Source organism: Trichosurus vulpecula, chromosome X (assembly GCF_011100635.1).
Source record: "Trichosurus vulpecula isolate mTriVul1 chromosome X, mTriVul1.pri, whole genome shotgun sequence".
NCBI lineage: Eukaryota > Metazoa > Chordata > Mammalia > Diprotodontia > Phalangeridae > Trichosurus > Trichosurus vulpecula.
Window position 1 is genome coordinate 24,404,100 of NC_050582.1, and position 22,807 is coordinate 24,426,906.

The window sequence follows — 22,807 nt, forward strand, 5'->3', positions numbered from 1 at the left end:
AGTGTAATCACAGCCCATCGAGGAGGCATCTTTGATATCAGAACAAAGTCCCAAATGTGGGGTAAATGGGGATGTTTACACCTTTCTATAGGAAGATAGCTTCAATACCAAACCAATGGTATAGCTTTTACCTTGTACCTTGCTGGTCTTCCCTAGGCTTCTTGCTTTAGAAGGAGAAGGAATCAATCTTAGAAGTCACCTAAATCCAGTGCCATTACTTTACCATTGAGCAAACTAAGACCCATAGACTTGCTTAAAGTAGCCTAGCTACTAATAAACAGGCAAATTTTGCAATTTCATGTAAGCTTTAGCTGTTCCCATTCTGCTGGTGTCCTTCCTTCACTCCCACCCTTCCCACCTCAGACTTGGATTCAAATCCTGATTTGAGGCCAAATTTGAGGCCACTTGGGCCATGTGTGTCCTTGGACAAGTCACATTGTCTCTCCAGTCAAACCTTAGATTCCTTAACTGGTCACATGGATACAGCTGTCATGCCAACCTGCTAGGATGGCAGAGGGGCTAAGAAGCTAATCTGACGGAGTTTTGTTAAGCTGCAGAAAAGGGCAAAGTTGTGGAGAAACAGGAAAGGGGACTATGAGCCCAGCTGCTAGAACGAAGAGGCTAACTACCACGTGCCACCTGAGCCCAGTTGTGCTCTGAGAAACAGGCTGCTCCAAAGTGGGACCCATTAGACATAGGGCAGCCCCTGCCTCATCCTGGGCACCGGGAGGCTTGGACAACTCCAGGAAGACAGAGTCACCACAGCCACAGAAATCTTCTCAGTCACTGGCTGTGTATACCTTGAAGCTAAAAGGAACTAGGTTCAAATCCCAATTGCTACCTGCTAGCCGAATGACCTTGGGCTTGGTTTCTCTAGACTGGAGTTATCTCATCATCAAATGGAGGAAGGTTACACTAGGAAGGCCACAAGGCCCCTTCTATTTCTAACATTCTGCCTGCCCTGAGTGAGCTCTCTGGGTAACCCATTCAGGCAGTGGACTGTTTCCCATTTGCTCTAGGAACCTGGGTTAATAACCTGATGTCCACCAGGGGGCGCATTGTCAATACTGAATGCTGGCTTTCCCTGAGGATGAGCCAGGAGCAGCAGATTGTCCCTTTCATGGAGGAAGACCTGTGCAGAAGGGGAAAAAACCACAGTTTCTCTCTCTCTCTCTCTCTCTCTCTCTCTCTCTCTCTCTCTCTCTCTCTCTCTCTCTCTCTCTCTCAGCATGGGGAACATTTTCGATCGGAGGTTACTTTCCAGTCAAGTCTATCTCCTTCCTCTCCACCCTATACCTCACACTAAAAAAGGATGATCTGAAATCAGTTCCTAAAAAGCTTTAATTGGGGGAAAGGGGGAAAAACCTTGTCAGTCAGATTGATTGTGAGGGTAGGGAAGGGACTGCGTGGACAGTGGCAGCTGGCAGCAACCTTTGTGTTGCTGATTGAATCCAAAGATGAGCAAAGTGGAGCCCAGTAAGGGACACAGTTCATAAGTGAGTGTCTGACTCCAAATCTAGCTATACCACATAGTCTCCCTGCAACTCCCACTTGACAGAGGAGAAGACTGAGGCCCAGAGATGGAAGGTGATTTACCTCAGCTTATATTCTCATTCTCTCTCCTGCTCTCACTCTCTCCCTCCCTCCCTCCCTCCATCCTTCCCTCCCTCTCTCTTTTCCTTCCCTCTCTCTATGTCTCTGTCTCTTTCCCTCTTTCCCCCTCTTTCTTCCTCTCCCCTTCTGTCTCTCCCTCTCTCCATGTGTGGATATTCATGAAACAATGTTAATGTTAAATTGTCTTTTTGCCTAAAGCCACCTCTACTTCCAGATCTAATACCAGTTTGCTTTTTGGAGCACCAGTTGGATTCTTAAGAGCAATGCTTACCTCTTATTCCCACGCTTCGTTGTTTCTCCCCTTTCTGCCTTCCCATCTAATTGGTGATAATAAGAAAGTTGAGTATTTATTAAAATATTTGTTTATTACACTTCTCCCAGCACATATGGGGTCCCATGAGGTGTATGCCGATGGACGCAGCCCCCTTGCATAATTATTAAATAAGAATGTCTTCATTCAACAAGCCTATATTGAGCCCCTACTATGAGCAAAACCCTGAGCTAGATCTTGTTATGTGAAGGAGGTTCCAAAGAAGGCTTGACACATGACATACACAGAGTATGAGAGGCAAAATTAGCACCAAGAATGATCATCTAAGGTAGAATGTGTTAGGTACAGTAAGAAGAGGAGGAAGTAAGGATAGCAGGAATTGGGAGAAGGAGGAGAATCCTTTTGGCCAGGCCCATTAGAGCAAACAGCACGGACAGGGTGCCATTTAGCCTTGAAGATGGGTAAAATGTTGATAGGCAGAAATGAGGGCAAGAGTAAAAACATTGAGGTAAGCTAGGGTTCAGGAGGCAGCAGTGTGTCTGGAGCAGAATATGGAAGGCCTTCAATGCCCACCCGCCTGAGGATTTGCAATTTGGGGGAAGAGGAGGGTAGAGATTCAAGGATGTGCTTTGGGTTTTCTTTTGGGAGTGGGGGAACAGTGTGATCTGAGTTTTGTTTTAAGAAAATTAGCCAGGTAGCATATTGGTATGGATTGGAGGAGAGAGCTGCTAGATACCAGGAGACTGCTTAGGAGGCATGAGGGCTTAACTAGGATGGAAACACTGGGAAGGGAAAAGAAGAGATTGACCAGGAAGATGACCAGATCCAGAAGACTGAGCAACTTGGTGTACATAGGAAGCTAGGGAGAGGGAGATGTCCAAAAAGACACCAAGGTGTATAGCTAGAAATCCATGAACAAAGAGAGAGAGAGAGGTCAGGAGGAAGAGCAGGGGGGTCAAAGGGACAATGGTGAATTTCAGTTTGGGGTGTCTGGAGTTGGAAGTGCGGTGAGACATCCAGGTGGAAACATTCAGTGGATTGTTGGGAATGCCTTTCTCTGTTCTCAATTTTAAAATCAGAGAGTTTAACCTTTAATGTATCTGTGCCTCTCTCAGAAAAAAGCAAACCTACCAGACAAACACTGACTTTGGCTTTCTCCTCTGTCAAATGAGGGTTGGGCTAAGTGACCTCAAAGGTCCTTCCAGCTCTCATCTTCTGTGATTCTAAATTAAGCTCCTTTTTCCTTGCATGTGTCCCTTGCTTGATTTTTTTCCTGTGAGTGAAGTATCCCTTGGTCGGAAAAAAAGACTCCCTATCCTGGCTTTAACATGATACATGATGAAGTTATGAAGTGGAACATGAGAACTTCCTGTAAGTGATGGCCTCATAAAAATGGACATGATGGTTTCATCTTTATATGCTAGGTGCCAAGCGGACATTCCCAGAGAACCATGGACGGTGCAGGAAATATGACAAGACCTGGGGACAACGTCAGCTGCCTCTCCACTATCGATGACTTCCGCAACCAAGTATATTCCACTGTGTACTCAATGGTCTCTGTAGTTGGCTTCTTTGGCAATGGCTTTGTGCTCTATGTCCTCATCAGGACATACCATGAGAAATCAGCCTTCCAAGTATACATGGTGAACCTAGCTGTGGCCGACTTGCTCTGTGTGTGTACACTTCCTTTTCGAGTAGTTTATTATGTTCACCGAGGCATCTGGTTCTTAGGGGACTTCCTGTGTCGTCTCAGTACCTATGCTTTGTATGTCAACCTCTATTGTAGCATCTTCTTTATGACCGCCATGAGCTTTTTCCGTTGTGTAGCCATAGTATTCCCAGTCCAAAACATCAACCTTGTGACCCAGAAAAAAGCCAGGGTTGTGAGTGCAGCCATTTGGATTTTTGTTATCCTGACCAGCTCACCCTTTTTTCTGATGAGCAAAACCTATAAAGATGGGAATAACACCAAGTGCTTTGAACCCCCACAAGACCCAAAGAGTAAGAAAACAGTGATGGCCTTACACTATGTCTCATTATTCCTTGGCTTCATCATTCCATTTGTTACCATAATTGTCTGTTACACTATGATCATCTTGACCTTGTTAAAGAATTCAATGAAGAAAAATCTGCCAAGTCGTAAGAAGGCTGTAGGAATGATCATTATCGTAACAGCTGCCTTCTTGATCAGTTTCATGCCTTATCACATTCAACGCACGATCCACCTTCACTTTTTGAACAATGAAAATAAAACCTGTGAGTCTGTCCTCGCCATGCAGAAGTCGGTGGTCATAACCTTGTCTCTGGCAGCATCCAATTGTTGCTTTGACCCACTCCTCTATTTCTTTTCAGGCGGTAACTTCAGGCAGAGGCTGTCCACATTTAGAAAGCAGTCTCTGTCTAGCATGACCTATACACCCAAGAAGAAGACCTCCTTCCAAGAAAAGGTGGATGAATTGTGCAAACAATAGTGTCACACACCCCCAAGTAGAAATCTCTCTTATGTGAATGAGAGGAGCTAGCCATATAATTACTTGCTATAATCACATAGATAGATAGATAGATAGATAGATAGATAGATAGATAGATAGATAGATAGATGTAAATGTCACAAAGTGTAAACAGCCTGCATCTGGATATTTGTGCCTGCAAAATTTGCTTAATTTCTCCAGCCATATTGTCACGGATCCTAATAAGGTGGCAAAATTAACAGCCAAATTTCTATATGGTATAACTGTTTGTGCCTACACTTTACCCATGAATCTTAGTCTAAAAAGTATAATAAACAATTCTACTTCAAATGATGGCTTTGCATAAGGCATTGATCTCAGGTTGGCACTTAATGCCCAGCTATCATCCCAATATTCACCTTTGCATGAGGCCCATTGGATGACAGCAGAAGGAACCTCATGAACTTTTTTACAGTGGCAAGAGCACTGTCAAGGGACATTGAGTAGAGTGTCTACGTGGCCCAAAGAGGGAATGTGCGAGGGCCAGAGTTGGATAAGACAAAGCAATGGTTCTTCTCAATATGCGGCACCTAACAAGGAGACGATTGCAGCCTGAGGGAAATCTCTTTGGTCAAAGTGTGTCCTACACACACACACATACACATACTCTCTGTCTCTTTCTCTGTCTCTGTCTCTCCCTTTCCCTTTCTCTCCCCTTCTTCCTTCCTCCCCCCCACTCTCTCCCTCTCCCCTCTCTGTCTCTCTGTCTCTCCCCTCTCTTTCTCTGTCTCTCCTCTCTCTCTCTCTGTCTCCATCTCTCTCCATCTTGCTCTCTGTGTCTCTCTTCTCTGTCTCTCTGTCTCTCCCCTCTCTTTCTCTGTCTCTCTTTCTTCTCTCTCTCTCTCTCTCTCTCCCCCCCCCCACCACCACCACAATGGAATGTTAGCTGGGGTTCTGTTTGCATAGCATAGGACCATCCATAGGCCCTCTTCAAGAGGCCAAGCAGTTAGTAACCCTTGGGTGAGCAGGGGAAAGTCAAACTGATTTGCTGAGGAATAGGTTATGTGATAGCTGTGTATGCCTACTACTGGGATTAAAATTTAATACAAGAAATTTTAAAAGAAAATTTAAAAAATCATTTTGTTTTTGTATATATTTATGTATGTAAATACATGCTAGTGTATATGTCCATTTGAGAAAGAGTATGTTCCATTAAGTGCATTTGAGTGAAAATTCACTCTAAGCTGTATTATTGTTTTATGTATTTTACTTTTTTAGTGGCATGTTGACAGGAATATTAAGGAAATGTTTACATTGGTTTTTATGTTACAGTAAAAGCTTTGTACTTTAAAAAAATCATTTGGTCATGACTGAAAAATATAATCCTCATGGATAAACTCATGCTAAAGTGTTGTCTGTTCCTCCGTTCTGTTTCTTAAAAAAAAAATCCTGCTGGGTGGCCCTTCCTGAGAAATGAAGTGATAACAGTGGGAAAGGTTATGAAAGAAGCTCTAACTGAATACACTGGATACGTTTGATAACAATCTCATTTCCGATGGTACAATACCCTGAAAAGCCTACCAGACAAGCTCTGAGGTTCCTTCTAACTCTGAGTCTCTGACCCAGCTCAGACATTCACTGTTCTAAGGTCCCTCTTAGATCTGACATTCTATATTTTAGGTTCCCTTCTCACTCTGGCATTCTAGTCTCTTCCAGGTTCGACATTATTTGGTTTAAAGTCCATCCTAGCTCTGATATTCTGTCTTAAAAATCCCTTCCAGCTGACATTCCAACCTCTAGGGTCCTTGCCACCCTGATATTCTATGTCCTAAGGTTCTTGCCCACTCTGACAGTCTCTGTTCTATGGTTCCTCCCAGCTGTGGCATTCTGTTTCTAAGGTTCCATTTAGCTCTGATTTTCTCTGTCCTAAGATCCCTTTCAGCTTTAATATTCTATGTACTAGGGTCACCTCTGGCTTTGACATTTTATGAGCTGTTTCCTTTCTGGGTCCTTGCCACCCTGATAGTCTGTGTCCTAAGGTCCCATCCAGCTCTGACAGTCTATGATCTAAAGGGCATCGACATTCGATGTCAAGCATAGGAACTTTGAGGTAGAGAAATGACCATAGCTGCCCCCAATTTGTCACCGCTTAGCATTAGTCAAGTATAAATTGTTTGCTCATGCCTTCAGCATACCGTCAAGCCAACTGCGGCATTTAGCAGAGTTGCGAGGGACCTAGGAGGTCATCTGGTCCAACCACCTGGCCAGTCATGATATACATGGATCCCCAGTGACAGTGCAGACTAAGCAGTAAGGCTGGTTCTAGTATTCACACATTTTATATGTGGATTCCCAATTTTCAGAGAGATGGACTATAATAGACTTGACATAAGGATTGATTAGGCTGAATGGAGTATCCTCTTGCTGTGATGATTCAGGAGATCCTTCAAGATTTTCCAGGATCTGAGGATCTACCATTCTTGAAATCAAATCTGTTACTGTTAATAACTTTTATTTCTGGGCAGCTAGGTAGTGCAGTGAATAGAGCACCGGTCCTGGAGTCAGGAGGACCCGAGTTCAAATCCGGCCTCAGACACTTGACACATGTACTAGCTGTGTGACCTTGGGCAAGTCACTTAACCCCAATTGCCCTGCCAAAAAACAAACAAAAAAAAAAAACAAATACCTTTTATTTCTATGGTGCTTTAAGATCCACAATGTGCCTTTCCCCATAATGGCCTGATGAGCTGTGTAAGCCAAGTGTTTTTATCCTCACTGTGTAGAGGAACAAAATGAGGCTCAGAGAAATCACATGACTTGCCCTGAATCCCATGGATTCAAACAAAGTCTTCTGGTTATAAGCCTAATGGTCATTACACTATCCCATACCACCTAAAGGTATCAAAGAGCTGGTTAGAGAATGTGGATTGATGCAGGCCCAGAGAGCCTTCCATAATCTGGGGCCACCCAGACAATATCACCTGTATCCCTACTACTCCCCAATGCAAACCCCGCTCTACTTGGGCTGTTCTCACCAAGTATCACACACACACACACACACACAAACACATACACACACGCATTTATGCGTGCTTTTCACACCCTATGCTGTTCTGACCAAATGTGATATACTCCTCCTTTGGAATGAAATGGAATGGAATAAGCATTTATTAAGTACCGATTGTGTGCCAGCCACTGTAATTAGCCCTTTGAAAATATTCTCTCCTTTGATCCCTTTCCCAGCCTGTCCAAATCCTACCTACCCTTTAAGACCAAACCTAAGCCTCACCTCCTCCAAGAAGTCTTCTGGTTATGACCATGCCAGCCTATGCCGAAGGTTTCCTTCTCTCTATATCTTTTTTACTCTGAGTCCCTAGCACAGGATTAGTACATAATTGTCCCATATCTCTTTTATGTACATTAGTCATATCTTCCCAATTCCTTAACACCAGCTGGTGCCCAGCAGAGCACTGTGCTAGGCACTGGGAATACAAATACAGAAGTGAACCAGGAGATCAGAAAAGACCTCATGGACTGGGTGCTGTTTGAGCTGGAGAAGAGGAGGAAGTGTCTTCCAGGCATGGGGGACCAGTTCAAAGGTTCCCAAGTAGTGGCAAGCTCTAGGAGGGGTGATCACTTGGTTATGTTCCACAGCCCCTAAAACACTGCTGGGCATATATACACCTTGGATGATTGATTAACTAATCGAACTCTAGATTCCGGAGACTTTAATATTTAATGCCTAACAATTTTGGCAAGCAAAAAGATTGACACACACAGGAGCCTACGTGATATCGATGATGACTCAGCACTATTCATTCATTTATCAAATGCCTACTGTGTGCAGGGCTCCCTGCTAGTCACTGAGTGGGGAAAGAAAAATGAAAAAAACCATTATCCTTGCCCACAAGGAGCTTACAACAAATCTCCAACCAAATATAACCCAAAGTAAGGGGATAAGCATTTTAATCAAAATACTCTAAGAGTTCAGCGGTAGGGGCAATAACTCATTATCAGGGGGATCAAGTGAGGATTCATGGAGATAGCATTTAAGCTGGGCTTTAGGGATAAGAGAAATTTCAGTAGGGAGACCTGGAAAGAAGGCATTCCAGAGGTAGGAAACAGCATGAGCAAAGGCATGGACCTGGAGCTGAATGGGGCCCAGAGGGAACAAGGCATCCTGGATATTTCCTGGGTGTGCTACCATCCACCAGTGGCTTTCAGCCTTCACTGGTGCTTTGCTTATCTTACGTATGTACGCAAAAATACATGTTGGCAAAAGTGGAGTTTCTGGCATTAATATGAGGGGCATTTATAAAAAATTATATTGAAAATGTCATCTTCTGCCCCCATGCCCCCATGCAGTGTGGTATATCCTAGACAGCTGCCTCCCACTTAGTCCAGGTTCTGATGTGGGCCATGGGACTTGTTTGGGGAACAGCAAATAATCCAGGTTGGCTCAAATTTAGGTACACAGTAGATGAAGGTGAGTAGAGGGGGAGAGTATTTGACCAGATTTTCCCCTTTCAAATATAAAGGTCAGTTTATGTCCTTTGGATACAAAATAAACATTCATTTGAAACTCCCACGCAGGTTAACTATGTGCTCCCTTACTGTAATGTTTCAATGCCCCTGGGATATCACAGATGGGAGTTCTTCCATCTTGTGCCACTCTTGTGTTCCCAGAAACCCTCCCGCAAGGATCTTGCTACCAAGCTGGAGGTTCACCTCAGAGTCTTTCACGATTTTATTGATAATACTGCAACACTTGACCCTGGAAATAGATATTTTTTTCCTTAACTGTGTGCTTAACGTTTTGAACTGCTTGAACTGGTGAACTGTTACTTAAATGTCAGAAGTTTAGTAGGAAAAAACATCTTTAGCATGAACAAATTATGGTGTGTGAATGTTTATTAATGCACCAAAAAAATATAGTCAATTAGAATCTAAGACTTGCATTAAGGACCACAGAGAAAAGGAAGCAGAGCTAAAAGAGACCTAGAGACAGATGCACAGTGACTTTCGAGCCATGTTGTCAAAGATGAAAAGCCAGTGACATACACAGGACAACTTCTTAAAACATGCATGCTGGCAAATTACCAAAGTATGTTTATCAAAAAGCAAAGTTAACATAAAATTTAGAATAACTGTTTTTCAATCTCATGAAAATTATACCTGACAAGACTTTTAAAATAAAGACAATTCCAAACAACTATTCTCAAAAAACCTGAAAGCTAATGGATTAAAAATGGAGCCCTTATGACCCAGTTCCCTTGATTTCTGGTTCGTTTCTTTAAGCTTTAGAGGCTGGTTTCTCCTTTTGCCATTTCCAGTACTGTCATTATATAGTTGACCTCCCGCTCTTCTCACCCCATCTATCTGTCTGACTGAAACAGAAACAGTATGGTGGAATGACTAGAGAGCGGTTCCTCGAGACAGGAAGACCTGAGTTCAAGTGCTACTGCCGCCTCACACTGGCAATGTGTCCCTGGACAAGGCAGTTAACCCCTCAGTGTCCCAGGCAAGTCTCTAAGACTGTAAGTGTCCAACCAACTGCCAAGCTTCTACACTTTGAGATAAAAGCAATCCATGGAGAAGTTACTAAGTGATTATTATATGCTGAGGTAAAAACTGTCCCAGCTCTCAAGGGATCTTACATTCTGATGAGGGAGACAACATGTACATATATAGGAGTATACAGAAGACTTGCAAAGTGGTTAGAAAGTAACCTTAGAGGGAGGTGAAAGCCCTAGCAGCTGGTCACAAGTCATGACCAAAAAAAAGATGTCGGCATGTTTCTAAAGCAGAGATTCCACGGCTGCCTGAGAGTGAAGTTGGAAGATTCCGAGTTGGGAGGAATCCCTCTCCCTTCCCCCCATTTTACGGCTGAGGAGGCTGGGGCCTTGAATGGGGAAGCATCTCAGCTGAGTGGCATCGGGGAAAGTTCAGTAAACTTTGTTCTTTAATCAACTTAGTGCTAATGGAAATACATGATCCGAGAGCCACAGAAACCACAAAGGTAAATGTGAGTAAATGTGATGCTATGAAAACTGGGGTTTCATTGCATCCAGATGCTATGCAATTGGATAGGTGTGTCCAAGGGCAGTGCCTAAATCCCCCATTTTGTATGCATGAGCAACACAGAATGGAGACGAGGAACCAAATTATGCAGAAGCATCATTGTCTCTCTGGCTAACCTTGAACCATTCAAATGGATGCCACCAATGTGAATTAGTTCAGCAGTTTTCCACAAACATGGATTGTCCACAAAAGGAAGGGTGTTCAGAGACAGAAGGGTAACCATTAAGTAGAGTATATGGTTCAATACGAGGATTGGCCCCTAAAGCAGCTAGAGCCCCAGGGCAATTTGCATTCATGTTAGTGATACTCTAGCAAGCCCTCCTCCCTCCCACACTTTCCCCTTTCTTTCCTAAACCTGAGCCAGAACTGGACCACTGGGTTTTCTGCCCAGAATGCCAGCATCCGGAGGGCTCACTTCCTCCCTAGGGTGGGCCTCTACACCACAAGGTCCTCTCTATACCTCACAGTATCTGACACAACTGTTCCTAACCATGGTAACCTACGTTTTGCACTTGGGCTGGGGACACACATCATGTAGTATGAGCAGGATCACTAATGATGGTCTCTCCAGCCATGGTCTCAGGCTCCGTTTTAACCCCAACCTGTCTGTCTCTCTTGGTGCAATTTTTCTCAGGAATCTCTCTCTTTCCCTATATGCCTTTGTTACCCTCTTTTCCTCAATTTCTTTTTTCTTTTGATTTCACACTTTCCCCCTTCTCCACTACCCAATCTCCTCCTTTTAATGAGACATAATATAGAATTGAAATGTATGTTTATTGTGCGTTGTGTTCTCTGTTCTTAATTTAAACATCAGGTGAGTAGAATCGTTGAACATTTCTTTCATAAAAACTAAATTAAGTTGCTTTTTACTTGAGTACAGCCCTCAGTTCTTAGAGAGGGGGGATGTTTGTGTGGTTTGGGGTTTTTTTAACTGTAGGCCAATGGCCCATTATAGAAAAAAAATGTTCTCCACTCCTGGGTTATAATGTAGACAACATTCCCATTATAGGCTAACCATCCAACTGCCATTTCAAACCTTCTCATCAACACTTAAATTAGCCTATCTCTCATAACACACTAGGCTTTTGTTCTTGCCAAATTGGTTTCTGCATCTCAAGGAATTTTTTTAACCCATATAAATACCTTCATTTCAGTCTCCAATACAGAGATCAATGTCTATATGTTTAAAAAAGAATATCAACTTCTGGCATTGTGAATGTCAAAACCCACTGGTTTCTTCCCCCCACCCCCACCCCATCCCCCCAGTGCCTGGATTTTGTTTGACTCATTCCTTGCAAAGGGGAAAAGTACCTCTTTTCCCACTCATCTTTATTGTCCAATCCATTAGCCATTTGTTTCATGGGCCACCATGATCCAAGAATATCCAACCTATTGGTGATGAGCCTTAGCTAAAGGCCGATCCTTGGGCAATAGACATAGTTAATTTTGGGGACTCTACTTGAAGCTTGGTAAGAGTGACCAGAGTTTGTACTTCACTGATAGAGTCTTCCAGGAGTCAGGGTCCCTCTTCCCTATGCTATGATGAAGAATCAGAGTTAGACGTAGGGAAAGAAGACATTTGTGGGTTGGGTTGGCTTCTTTTTTTGAACTGGTGGTGTGGTTTCATGGATATAGGCAGTTCTCATTCAGTAAGTTTGCTCTACCAGTGCAGATCAGCTCCTGCTCACAACTCAGTCTTAGAAAGTTACTTGAAGTACTGAGAGGTTAAGTGACTTGCCAAGGATCACAGAGTCAGGATGGATTTTAAGCAGAACTTAAACCCAGGTCTTCTGGACACCATGCTACACTGCCTCTCCATTTGTAATTAATGATAGGGACTTCCAGCTGGCTAGCAGGTGAAGGCAGTTCTGAAGAGGCATAGAGGCATTAGATTGGTCCTGGGGCCAAGATCAGGGTTCAAGGCAATGTTTAGATGGTCCAGAGTCCAATATAGTCAGGACAGCCAGAGCCATTCCAGACTTAGTCCTTGGGTACAAAAGAGTGGTTGGGGGAGAGGGTCATGAGGAGAAATACCTTAGGATGTTGTCCCATCATAACATACCAAAAGAAGCACTCTAGAGAATCTCAAATCCCGAAAAAGCTCTTTGCTCAGCCCTAGCGCTCAGTTTCTCCAGTGGGGGAAGAGAGGCGGGTGTCAACATTTTTAAAAACCCTTTTATATAGCTACTAATTTCTCTGAACATTTGTGCACCATGTCTATTTCCTTACACTTCATATAATCCCCAGGGTCGATCACCTTGTAACTTTACTAAGTTACAGAGCTAGACTTTCCATTCTAAATTACAAAGGCATAACTTTAATTTTGCTGAGCAGACTTTCTTAGAACACCCGTCCATATGGCATTTAAATTTGTATCCGCAGGGATTACCATGAATCTGACCTCTACAATCCTTCTTGATAGTTGGTCACTTGATCTGGGAAATGTTATGTATGTTGCTAGTGCTATCTTAGAAATTCAGCACAACTAACTTATCATCTTGGAAGCTGCCCTTCTCATGTGGAAGGTCACACAATGGCTGTGTCTACAAAACTCAAAAGTGCAGTGAGACTTTTATAATTCTCCAGATCCTTAGATCAATTCAAATCACCAAAATGGCCATTTGGACTCCCCCACATCATTTTTGTTTCAATAAACTGAATGGCCGATGGTGTCTCACAGACAGGCAGAAATGGCATAGTGTAAAAAATGTGTCCTCTATTTCCTTAAAAAGGCATGCTCCAGGCTCTGCTTCTTCTCTGGCAAATATTTCGTAAAATCACTGCTTAATTTGAGTCTTTCTTAAAGATTAAAAAAAATCCAAATAATGAAACTTCTCACTTTTTCAAATAATTCTACCCATTTTGTTTGTGACAAGATCTGAATCTCCATTGGAGTCCTCTCTGATAAGTGCCTCCCCATGGCATGGAGATGAGCCTAGATTTGGCCAAAACAAGTTCCGTCAAATTTTACCATGCTGGAAAAGCTTCCATTCCAGGCAGTATGCTATCATAGCTAAAATAGGAGAGACATTACTGTAAGGTTGACAACTCATTTCAATTTCTCTTTCTTTTTTGTGGGGACAGACACGGCAACACATGAAACTTTATTATAAGGTGTTGGGTGTTAGAGTCTACAATGGTCAATGCAAGATCCTCACCTATGCAATTAGATCTACATCAAAAGCTTAACAGATGAGGGGACTCTTTCTCCATCTGTATAGAGTATTTTTATTGTTAAAACAATGCCAGGTCAGCCCTTTCTTCATTATCATTGAAATCTAGAGCAGGAGGGAACCTCACAAGTCATCTAGTCCAACCCAGAAATAGTAGGTAACTTGCCTAAGATCACTGTGTACCATGCTAGTTCCTAATCTATTTCCTTTTCCATTGAATGTTAATGATTATAGCCAATCCAAAGACTATATATATATATAGACTATAACATAATATAATATAATATAATTTATAATACTTAAGCATAACTGACAGTCTTTCCCATTTTGGACAGATACTGATAGTAATATATGTCTCATAGGTGTTAGAGCTAAAAGAGACCTTGAACATCATCCATTTTTATCCCCTCATTTTAAAGAAGGCCAGAGTTGCCTCCTCTAAACAATAGGCATTCTTCATCTACTTAGTTTTCCTGTGTAAATAGTCAAGCCAAACTCTTTTGAGTGATTATGGATCTCATTTAAGAGGCCCTGCAATATTCAAGGGCACGATGATATCAATACAATGTCATCTACAAACAAGAGCATCTAGAGTACCTCACCATCTACGGGGAACTGTTCTTCAATGTGGATCACTGAAGACATCCTTCTGATCCCTCTGATCCTTACTTCTCAAATCTTTCCAGAAGAGGAATTATGCACAAGAGATAAAGCACTTTTAGCTACCTTCTCAATTTAAGACACTGAGAATCCCAAGGATGTAAAAATCCAATGAACTAAGAACTGAGAAGGCTAATCCATAACCCCTAACTTGATCACTCAGCAACCCCTACCCAACCACACATCATGCTCTGACAAGGCTGTACAAGCTGACCCAGAGACCTGCAATAGAATTCAACTCCGTCCTGCCTCCTCCTCTCAGTGTCACAGAAAACCAAAAGGCAGAAGCTTGCTGTGGCTGGTACTGCATTATGGCTCTACACTACAACTGTACTCAGCTAGAGAAAAGAGGAGCAGAGAAAAGTGGGGCAAGACACCAGAGTGTATGTGGATTAACCAGGCCTGCCTGAATCAAAAGGCCTAGCATCCAGCTGAAGTTCATTCAGTTCCCCCAAAAGTCACTTGGGACAGAGACCGAGGCCAGTGAAGTGTGAATTGTTCAGCATGGAAGTAAGATGAGACAGTTTTGAGGTCTAGCCCTCAGAGGAACCATAATCAAATGGGAATGCATCAGAAAGTAAACAATAGGGGAATAAAAGGAAAAAAAGGCTAAAGTTACCAAAGATCTCAGGAGGGAAAAAACCTTGAACATAAGTAGATAAACCAATAGGGAAGATATTAATGACAGAAGAGGAAAAATAATAGAAGGGAATATGTCCTCCAGATCAGGTAAACAAATCCAGACATTATTAATGAATATTTCAAGACAAAGGAAAATGAATTAACATCTGATGGGGAGAGGATCCTATACATGCCCAAGAGAACACAGAACCACAGCATGATTTAGATAGAACCACACAATGATTTAAAAGAAAAATAAGAATTGTGAAATCAAAATAAATACCTGCACAGAAGAAATAATTGGCAGATAAGAAAAATTTTGAATCCAGGTGGCAAATCTCACCACAGAAACAAAAAAGAGAATAATTGATTAGAAATGTAAATGAGTGAAGAACTATCTGGAAAAAGAGAGGCAAAAAGCAATAATATTAAATGAAAACATGATCTTCATACAAGCAAAACATACTGATTTCAAAGACAGAATGTATAGATAACCTGAGTATTATTCGTCTCTCAGAACTACAAGAAATAATACAAGAAAATTGCCCCAAACTTCTTAACACAGACAACAAAGTGCTAGTTGAAAGAATCTGCAGATTGCCTGCAGAGGGAAAAAAAACCCTAGGCTGAAAATTTCAGGACACATAGTGGCTAACTTTAAAATTTCAATAACAAACAACAGGAGAAAGATCTTTAAACAGAAAGGAAAAGAAATTCAAATAACACAAGACTATTCTATACCCACCAGAAACAGCAAGAGGGAATGGAACACTGTCTACTAAAGAGCAAAGGAAGCGATGATACAATCCAAGGTGACATACCCTGAAAACCTAACCCTAACCATTAATGAAAACAGATGTACATTTAAATTTTTAAAAGAGGCATTCAAAGCATTCCCACAAAGAAAACTAAAACTAAACAAATTATTTGCTTTTCAAATACCCTAGACAATGTAAATACAAAAAAGATGTTACTTAAAAAGTTATCTACCAATTTTACCTTTTTTGCGTATCTTTCAAGGAATCTTGTGTTGTTTTTGGCATATAGATACATGGGAAAACCTTTAAGGTGGTATTTTGCTCTACTGAATCAAATGTTATGTTTGTTCATTTGTTTTAATATATAGGTCTCCCTATCTTGCCAAGGCTGGAAGTACCAGGGCTACTCACGGACCCAATTTCAGTCTGATTGGCATGGGAGCTTTTACCTGCTCCACTTCTTACCTGGGGGTCCCCTCCCCACTCCTGGGGCTCACCATATTAAGGATGAACTTAGTATAGATACCCCATTGGCTTAACTCCCTATAGCTCAGTGGTCCTGAACTGAAGGAATCCCTAAGTCTCAGGCTCTCCTGAAGCTAGGATTACAGGTGTGTGTCACCACATCCTGTAGCAAATGATTTTTTATAGTCAACAAACAATATGCACAGTGAGGACTTCCATTTTCTTCACCTTTCAGCCAAATGTGTGACTATGAAGATATGGTCTACTGTTGTTGTCGTTGATGTTCACTCGTTTCAGTCATGCCTTCGTGACTTCAGGCTCTTCATGGCCCCATTTGGGGTTTTCTTGGCAAAGATGCCAGAGTAGTTTGCCATTTCCTTCTCCAGCTCATTTTATAGATGAGGAAACTGAGGCAAACAGGTTTAAGTGACTTGCCCAGAGTCACAAAGCTAGTAAGTGTCTGAGGCCAGATTTGAACTCAGGAAGAAGAGTCTTCCTAACTTTAGGCCCAGCACTCTATCTACCATGCCACCTAGCTGCCCATGGTCTGCTGTAATATCTCATTTACAGAAGCCTGCCTTTTCCCTTCTCATACCTTCATGAAGGATACATGTAGAGGTTATGCTCATAAAACTTTTGCGGAGATGATGGGAAAAGAAGCATATGGATTAACAGTTATTAGTACTCTTTGGTAACAAAGTCTGAGATTTTTCTCAAAACTTTACTACTCTCCCCTCTTTCAGGTAACTTGAGAACCAATCCCTCAATGATCTCAAAATTGTGTCCCCTCCAGCATGGAATACATATATTTATGAACGTATATCTCACACATATACATATATGTGTGTGTGTGAATATATACACATATGTTTATATACATACATGTTATATGTGTATAATGTGTATATATTTGGTCTAGTGGACGAGGAAAGGGAGAAAAGAGTTTGTTATAAACATCTTTCCAGATCTTTTCCATTCCTCATCTTTTTGTTGTCCTTCCAGTTTCATTCTAAAACACCCTTGAGATGGTTTTGTTTAGTTGGGTCTCTCCCCAAGTTTTCTGTAAAGCTGTTTTTCCAGAAACACTGTTTGTTAGAGGAAATAGCTCTCCAGGAGAAGAAGCAGGAGACATAGGAGGTATTTCTCCTCAGAAAACTTAGGAAATATAAAAACAAAAGATAGTAATATAAATTTTATTTTTTTAAAAGCTGGTTTTCCATCCACTATTTTCCTGATTTCATGAGATGACACTGCTTTTGAACTTTCATTAACTCTCCATACATGGCACAAGGGTTCCTAACGAGGTTGTCAGGTAACCCAAGATGAACCCCAACCAAGCGATGATTTATACTCTTGCCCCCATTTTCACTGTCCTATTTCTAACTAAACTTTATAGCTAGTTGAAAAAGTAACTGAGGTTTGGCCATTTTTCAATCAACAGCTTTCAACATAGTCCTTTATAAGCACGTGATGAAGTCTATCTGGGAAACTGACTCAAGAAATGAAATGCCCTAAATTGGCGAACACCCTACCACTGTCAGTTGACCAAAAGTAACACCTGGCATAAAGAAACCCCTTTCTGGCAGTCAACTTTCTCATCGCCACACAGTAACGGTAGCCCCTAGTAAAAATAATCTGGGTAACATGTTACAGTAGAAAAAAAGATATGCAGCAATAACCCCTTGCTCTTTTGAAAAGACGGTGTATATGTGACATATGTATATTTAAAGAAGCTCTAAATCTGTCCTGGTGCAGCCCTCCTGGATTAGTCGCTGAGCAGAGGCCAGTCAGCTGGAGGGAAAGATCTCTTGCTGGCTGTTGAGTGAAAGGATTCAGGCTAAGGTTCTTTTCCCCCTTCCCCCTCTCTGGGAGGGGAGGTGGAAGCCTGGCTGTCTGTGAACGTATCCTGCCCCAAAGCCCAAGAAAAAACAAATCCCATTTAAAGAAGGCTTTCCCCAAAATGGCACGAAGAACTGTTTTGATTAGCACAATCGTCTTTTCTGCACTCTGAACAAGGAGTATTCATTTCCAGCACTCGGTCTCCTGGCCAGAGTTGGCTGCGGTGGCTTCTTCAGCAGCCGCCTGGGTGGGAGGGTCAGGCTTTTCTATGGTCCTGTACAGTAGTACCCGGGTGAAGATGACTGTGTGAAGCCCTGGGCCCTGAAGGCAGCAGGATATTTAAGATGTGCTGATGAGATTCAGACTGGACAAGCCTATTCAATTCAACAAACATTTCTCAGATCCCTTACTATGTACAAGGTGAGAGACAGCCTGGAGTCTGGTCTCAAAAACAGGAAGACTTGGATTCAAATCCCCCTTCTGATACATCTTATCTGTGTGACTCACAGCAAGTACTGAACCACTAAGACTCTAAGTCACAGAGAAGAGGTTGACCTACATTGGTAGAGGGAGTTTCCACACCTGGGAGTTCCCCATATCAATAAAATCAAAGGGCTAGTCTCTATCCTTCTGAATAATCTACCACATAAGGCACTGGGGGAGATAAAGGAAAAGACCCTGAGCCTGTCCTCCTGAGGGTGAGAGCCAGTATAAAAGCACAGTAGGACATTCTCTGCTCAAAAAACTTCAACTGCCTACTGAATACAGTGCTTGCATTATAAATCCTCCACAATCTGGCCCCAACCCCTGCCCCTTTCCAGTGTTGTCACCTCTTGCTCCTCTTCCTGTACCAAACATGCTGGCCAAGCTGGACTATCCAATGTCCCCCAACACATGTCCTGTCGTGTATTGATCTCAGAAATTGGATCAATGTCAAATTTCCACTTCACTTTTAGCTTTGAAGACGAGCTGTTGCATGACCTTCCACATGAGAAGGGCAGCTTCCAAGATGTTAAGTGTGCCTTTGCTCACTTGGAGTTCAGGCATCTCGAAGACTCACAGCATCTAGCATGCCCTCCCCCAACATCTCTCCACCTGTCGAAATCCTACCCATCCTTTAAAGCCCAGCTCAAATGCCACTCACTCCATGAAAACACGGCAAGAAAAATTTCAAGGGAAATAGGCCCTTCTCCCCCTCCAAAAATAGACATCACTGCTACCGCCTTCTCCTCTCCCCCCTCCCCAAGAAGTCATCTCCTGCTCTCTAAACTCAGAAAGCATTTTCTTGGTATTTCTCAGTCACTTATTTCCTTCTACTCTGCCAGGATTGTTTTAAAAAATTGTGAATTGATTTTTGTTAATGACATTGCCCTATAATAGTCATTGCATTATATTTATTTCTACATGTGTTATCTCCACTCCTTGATTATAGAATGGTTAAGTTCCACCAATAAGGCAAATGAGGTTGAGAAGTGACTGGGCCAAGGTCATACTGGGAGTAAGTGACAGGGATGGGATTTGAAGCTCCATTCAGGAATTCTAAACCCAGTGTTTTCGCTAGATCACACCACCTCCACCTTGCTTGGTGGAATGATAGTAACTCATGATTTTATGGCCATTCCTCACAGTAATCCTGCGAGGTACATAAGGGAGGTATTATTCTCACCATTTTGACAAAGTAAGGAGGTTAAGGCTCAGAGGTGAAGCCAGAATTCAAACCAAGGTTTGCTGGTTCCAGGCCTAGCACTCTCCACTCTGTTTAATGGCTTTCTTCCTTTTCATCAAAAATACAAGGCAGCAGCAAAGTATAAGGAACAAGGTAGTTATCTTCTTCAGCTTCAGACACTTGCAAAATGGAAGAAAAGGATTCAGTTGTGCCAACTTTCCTGAGGGTTATCATCATCCATTTGTTTGGGTCCATTTTAAGGCATGGAGGTCATTTCACATTTTTGAGAGATAACAGTATCAAAACCTCCTCGGCCTCAAGCCACATTAGACATGGGCTCCCAATAAACAGGCAAAATCATATCTTCGCGGCTCAAATTCTTTAATCCTTAAAGCAAGTGAAGGCCAAATGCTTCCCTTCCCAGCCTAAAATTGGGAGGAAGATGATATTCATTTCTTTACAAAAACTAACAGTAGACTGATTCCCAAACTGTCTTCTTTTTTTCCCAGTTGCTTTTGTTCCAATCATGTCCAGGGAAATGAGTCTTGGACTAAGACCCAAGTCCAGGAGCTCATGAGCAACTGTGTCAAAAGGGCCCTGAATGTGGAGGCAAGGGACTTTGGTTTGTGGCCCAGCTCTGCCCCTTCTTCCCTAAGTGTGGCATAGAGGAGAGGGTAGCAACTTTAGGGTCAGAGGACACGGATCCTCATCTTGCCTCTGTCACAACCTGGGTGCCCTTGGACACATCATTTAACTGCTCTGGGCCTCAGTTTCGTCATCCGTCCAATGAAGGGGTTTGACTTGGTAACCCCTATAGTCTCTTTCAGTGCTACATCTATAATCATATGACCCTGGTTCCCTTCTTTGGGTCTCAGAGCAGAGTTAGATTAAATGATCTCTATATTCCCTTCTCTTCCATCTCGTAAAGCTCTGAACCTAGAATTCCACAGCTTCAGCAGTTAATCACCAAAGACTCCAACTTAGGAGTGCAAAAATAATATTTATACTCTCTTTTGCATAATAGCAATTTCTTTACAAAAGTGCTAACATCCACTGCCCCCAAATCTTGAATAGCTGGAAAAAGTGGGGAGGGGTAGCACAAGGAGGGGTAGAGGGAATAACTCCAAATACACTGTAATCCTTTACAAATGAACAGGACAATTTTGCTATTATCTTCTTAAATTTAATACATATACTTTTGAAAAATTGTACCTAACAGAAGTTTACAGTTTCTTATACAATCCTTTTTTTTGTTCTTCATATCCTAAATTATTTTGTTTGTTGATGGTTGTTAATTTCCTAATAAAAAGGAAACAAAACTACTCTGATCCCTGCAGAAGTTGCTAAGCCAAACTCTAGACATTAAGATTCATTAGAAAAGGTCCCCCCAGGGCAGCTAAGTGGTACAGTGAGTAGAACACCAGCCCTGGAGTCAGGAGGACCTGAGTTCAAATCTGACCTCAGACACTTGACACATGTACTAGCTGTGTGACCTTGGGCAAGTCACTTAACCCCAATTGCCCTGCCTTCCCCCCTGCAAAAAAAAAAGAAAAGGTTCCCCCAACAACATCCCAGGTGTTCAGTTACATAGTAACTTTGTGGTCTTTTCTGCAGAAGGCCTTGAAGTCGGTTCTCTTTGCCCCTCTTTCTTGCTACCTTCATCTTCTTTAGGATGCCTTCAGCCCCTGTCAGATGTCCATTTTGAGTATTCACCTCTTGCTCTATTTTGGGAAATGGAAGTCAGAGATCTACTGACTTGACTGGATAAACCCAAGGAAGAATTCTGAAGGGCCTTGCTAGAAAGATTAGCCTGGTTCTACTTAGCCCTGGAAGGCAGAGCTAGGAACAACTGGGGAGGAGGGGTAAATGTGGAGAGGTGGATTTCAGATCAATGTTCAGAAAAAACCTCCTAAGAATCAAAAGTAATCCAGAGTAGAATAGCCTACCTTGGGAGCTTTGTCCAGAAAAAGGCTTCTGGGAAGAAATAAGGGGTCAGAGGACTAAGAAGCATGGCATACTCAAAAGCATCCTGGATTTGGAACCTAAAGACTCAATTGGGCCTCAGGACTCAATGTCAGATTCTCCATTTACTAGCTGTATGGCCATAGGCCAGTCTTCGACTTCCCCTGAGCTTGAGTTTCTTCACTCATAAAACAGGGTTAAGGCTAATGCTGTACATCACTTCTCCCCACAGAGTTGGTGTAAGAGTTGTACTTTTCCAGGGGCAAGGCACTACATAAATGTGAGGTGTCCTTATTCTACATTTACCCAGGTTAAATTCCATTTTTCTCATTTGTTCTCAAGAATTTGCACCAGACTGAGCTGAAAGTAATCAGCCTTTGTGACTGGCTTTCCTAGTGCACGCGCGCGCGCGCACACACACACACACACACACACACACAGACACAGAGACAGAGACAGAGACAGAGACATACACACATATATAGGTTGAAATAGTTTATGTGTGTATGTATAAATATATATGCATATATATTCACACACATATGAAACCAACCCTCCTATTACATATTAGTATGTATATTACACATATAAGTATATACATATTACATATATAATTACATATACATATTTTATACACACACACATATAAAATTTCAACCAGGTTGATAAAGCTAGTGATATTTAGCCTGGGAAAAAAATGGGAGGGAGAAGGGAGGGCAGGGCAGCATGCTAACTGTCCTCAAATATTTGGAAGGCTATCACATAAAGGAGGATTTAGCTTTGTTCTGCTTGGCCCCAGAAAACAGAACTGAGGGAGGGTGAGGGGGTGGAATTGCAGAGGAGAAAGTATAGGCTGGATCTGAGAAAAAAAAATTTTAAAAGTTCTTAACAATTAGAGCTAGCTGCCAGGACTCTCCATTCAAGGTTACAAGGGAGCCAGGCTTCTCACATAGCCCTCAAAAAAAAGTAAGAAAAAGAAAAAAATACGCAGAGGAAATGAAGTGGCTAATGTGAAAAAAAAACAACTGGAAGATTTCCTGAAAGAGACTGCTTCTTGTTGTTCTTGTTGAGTCATTTCAGTTGTGTCCAATTCTTTGTGACCCCATTTGGGGTTTTCTTGGCAAAAATACTGGAATAGTTTGTCATTTCCCTCTCCAGCTCATTTTGCAGATGAGGAAACTGAGGCAAATGGGGTGAAGTGACTTGCCCTGGTTCATACAGTTAGTAAGCATCTGAGGCTGGATTTG

At 42.2% G+C, this 22,807-nt stretch overlaps 1 protein-coding gene across 1 annotated transcript in view; it reads left to right on the plus strand.

Moving 5' to 3' along the window:
* Positions 1-4,454, plus strand: part of CYSLTR1 (cysteinyl leukotriene receptor 1) — a 30,167-nt gene extending 25,713 nt beyond the window's left edge. Inside the window, exon 2 of the mRNA XM_036740148.1 lies at positions 3,310-4,454. Within this exon, the coding sequence (XP_036596043.1) occupies positions 3,337-4,356 (1,020 nt within the window). The 5' untranslated portion in view covers positions 3,310-3,336 and the 3' untranslated portion in view covers positions 4,357-4,454. The remainder of the gene's footprint in view (positions 1-3,309) is intronic.
* Positions 4,455-22,807: the final 18,353 nt, after the last annotated feature.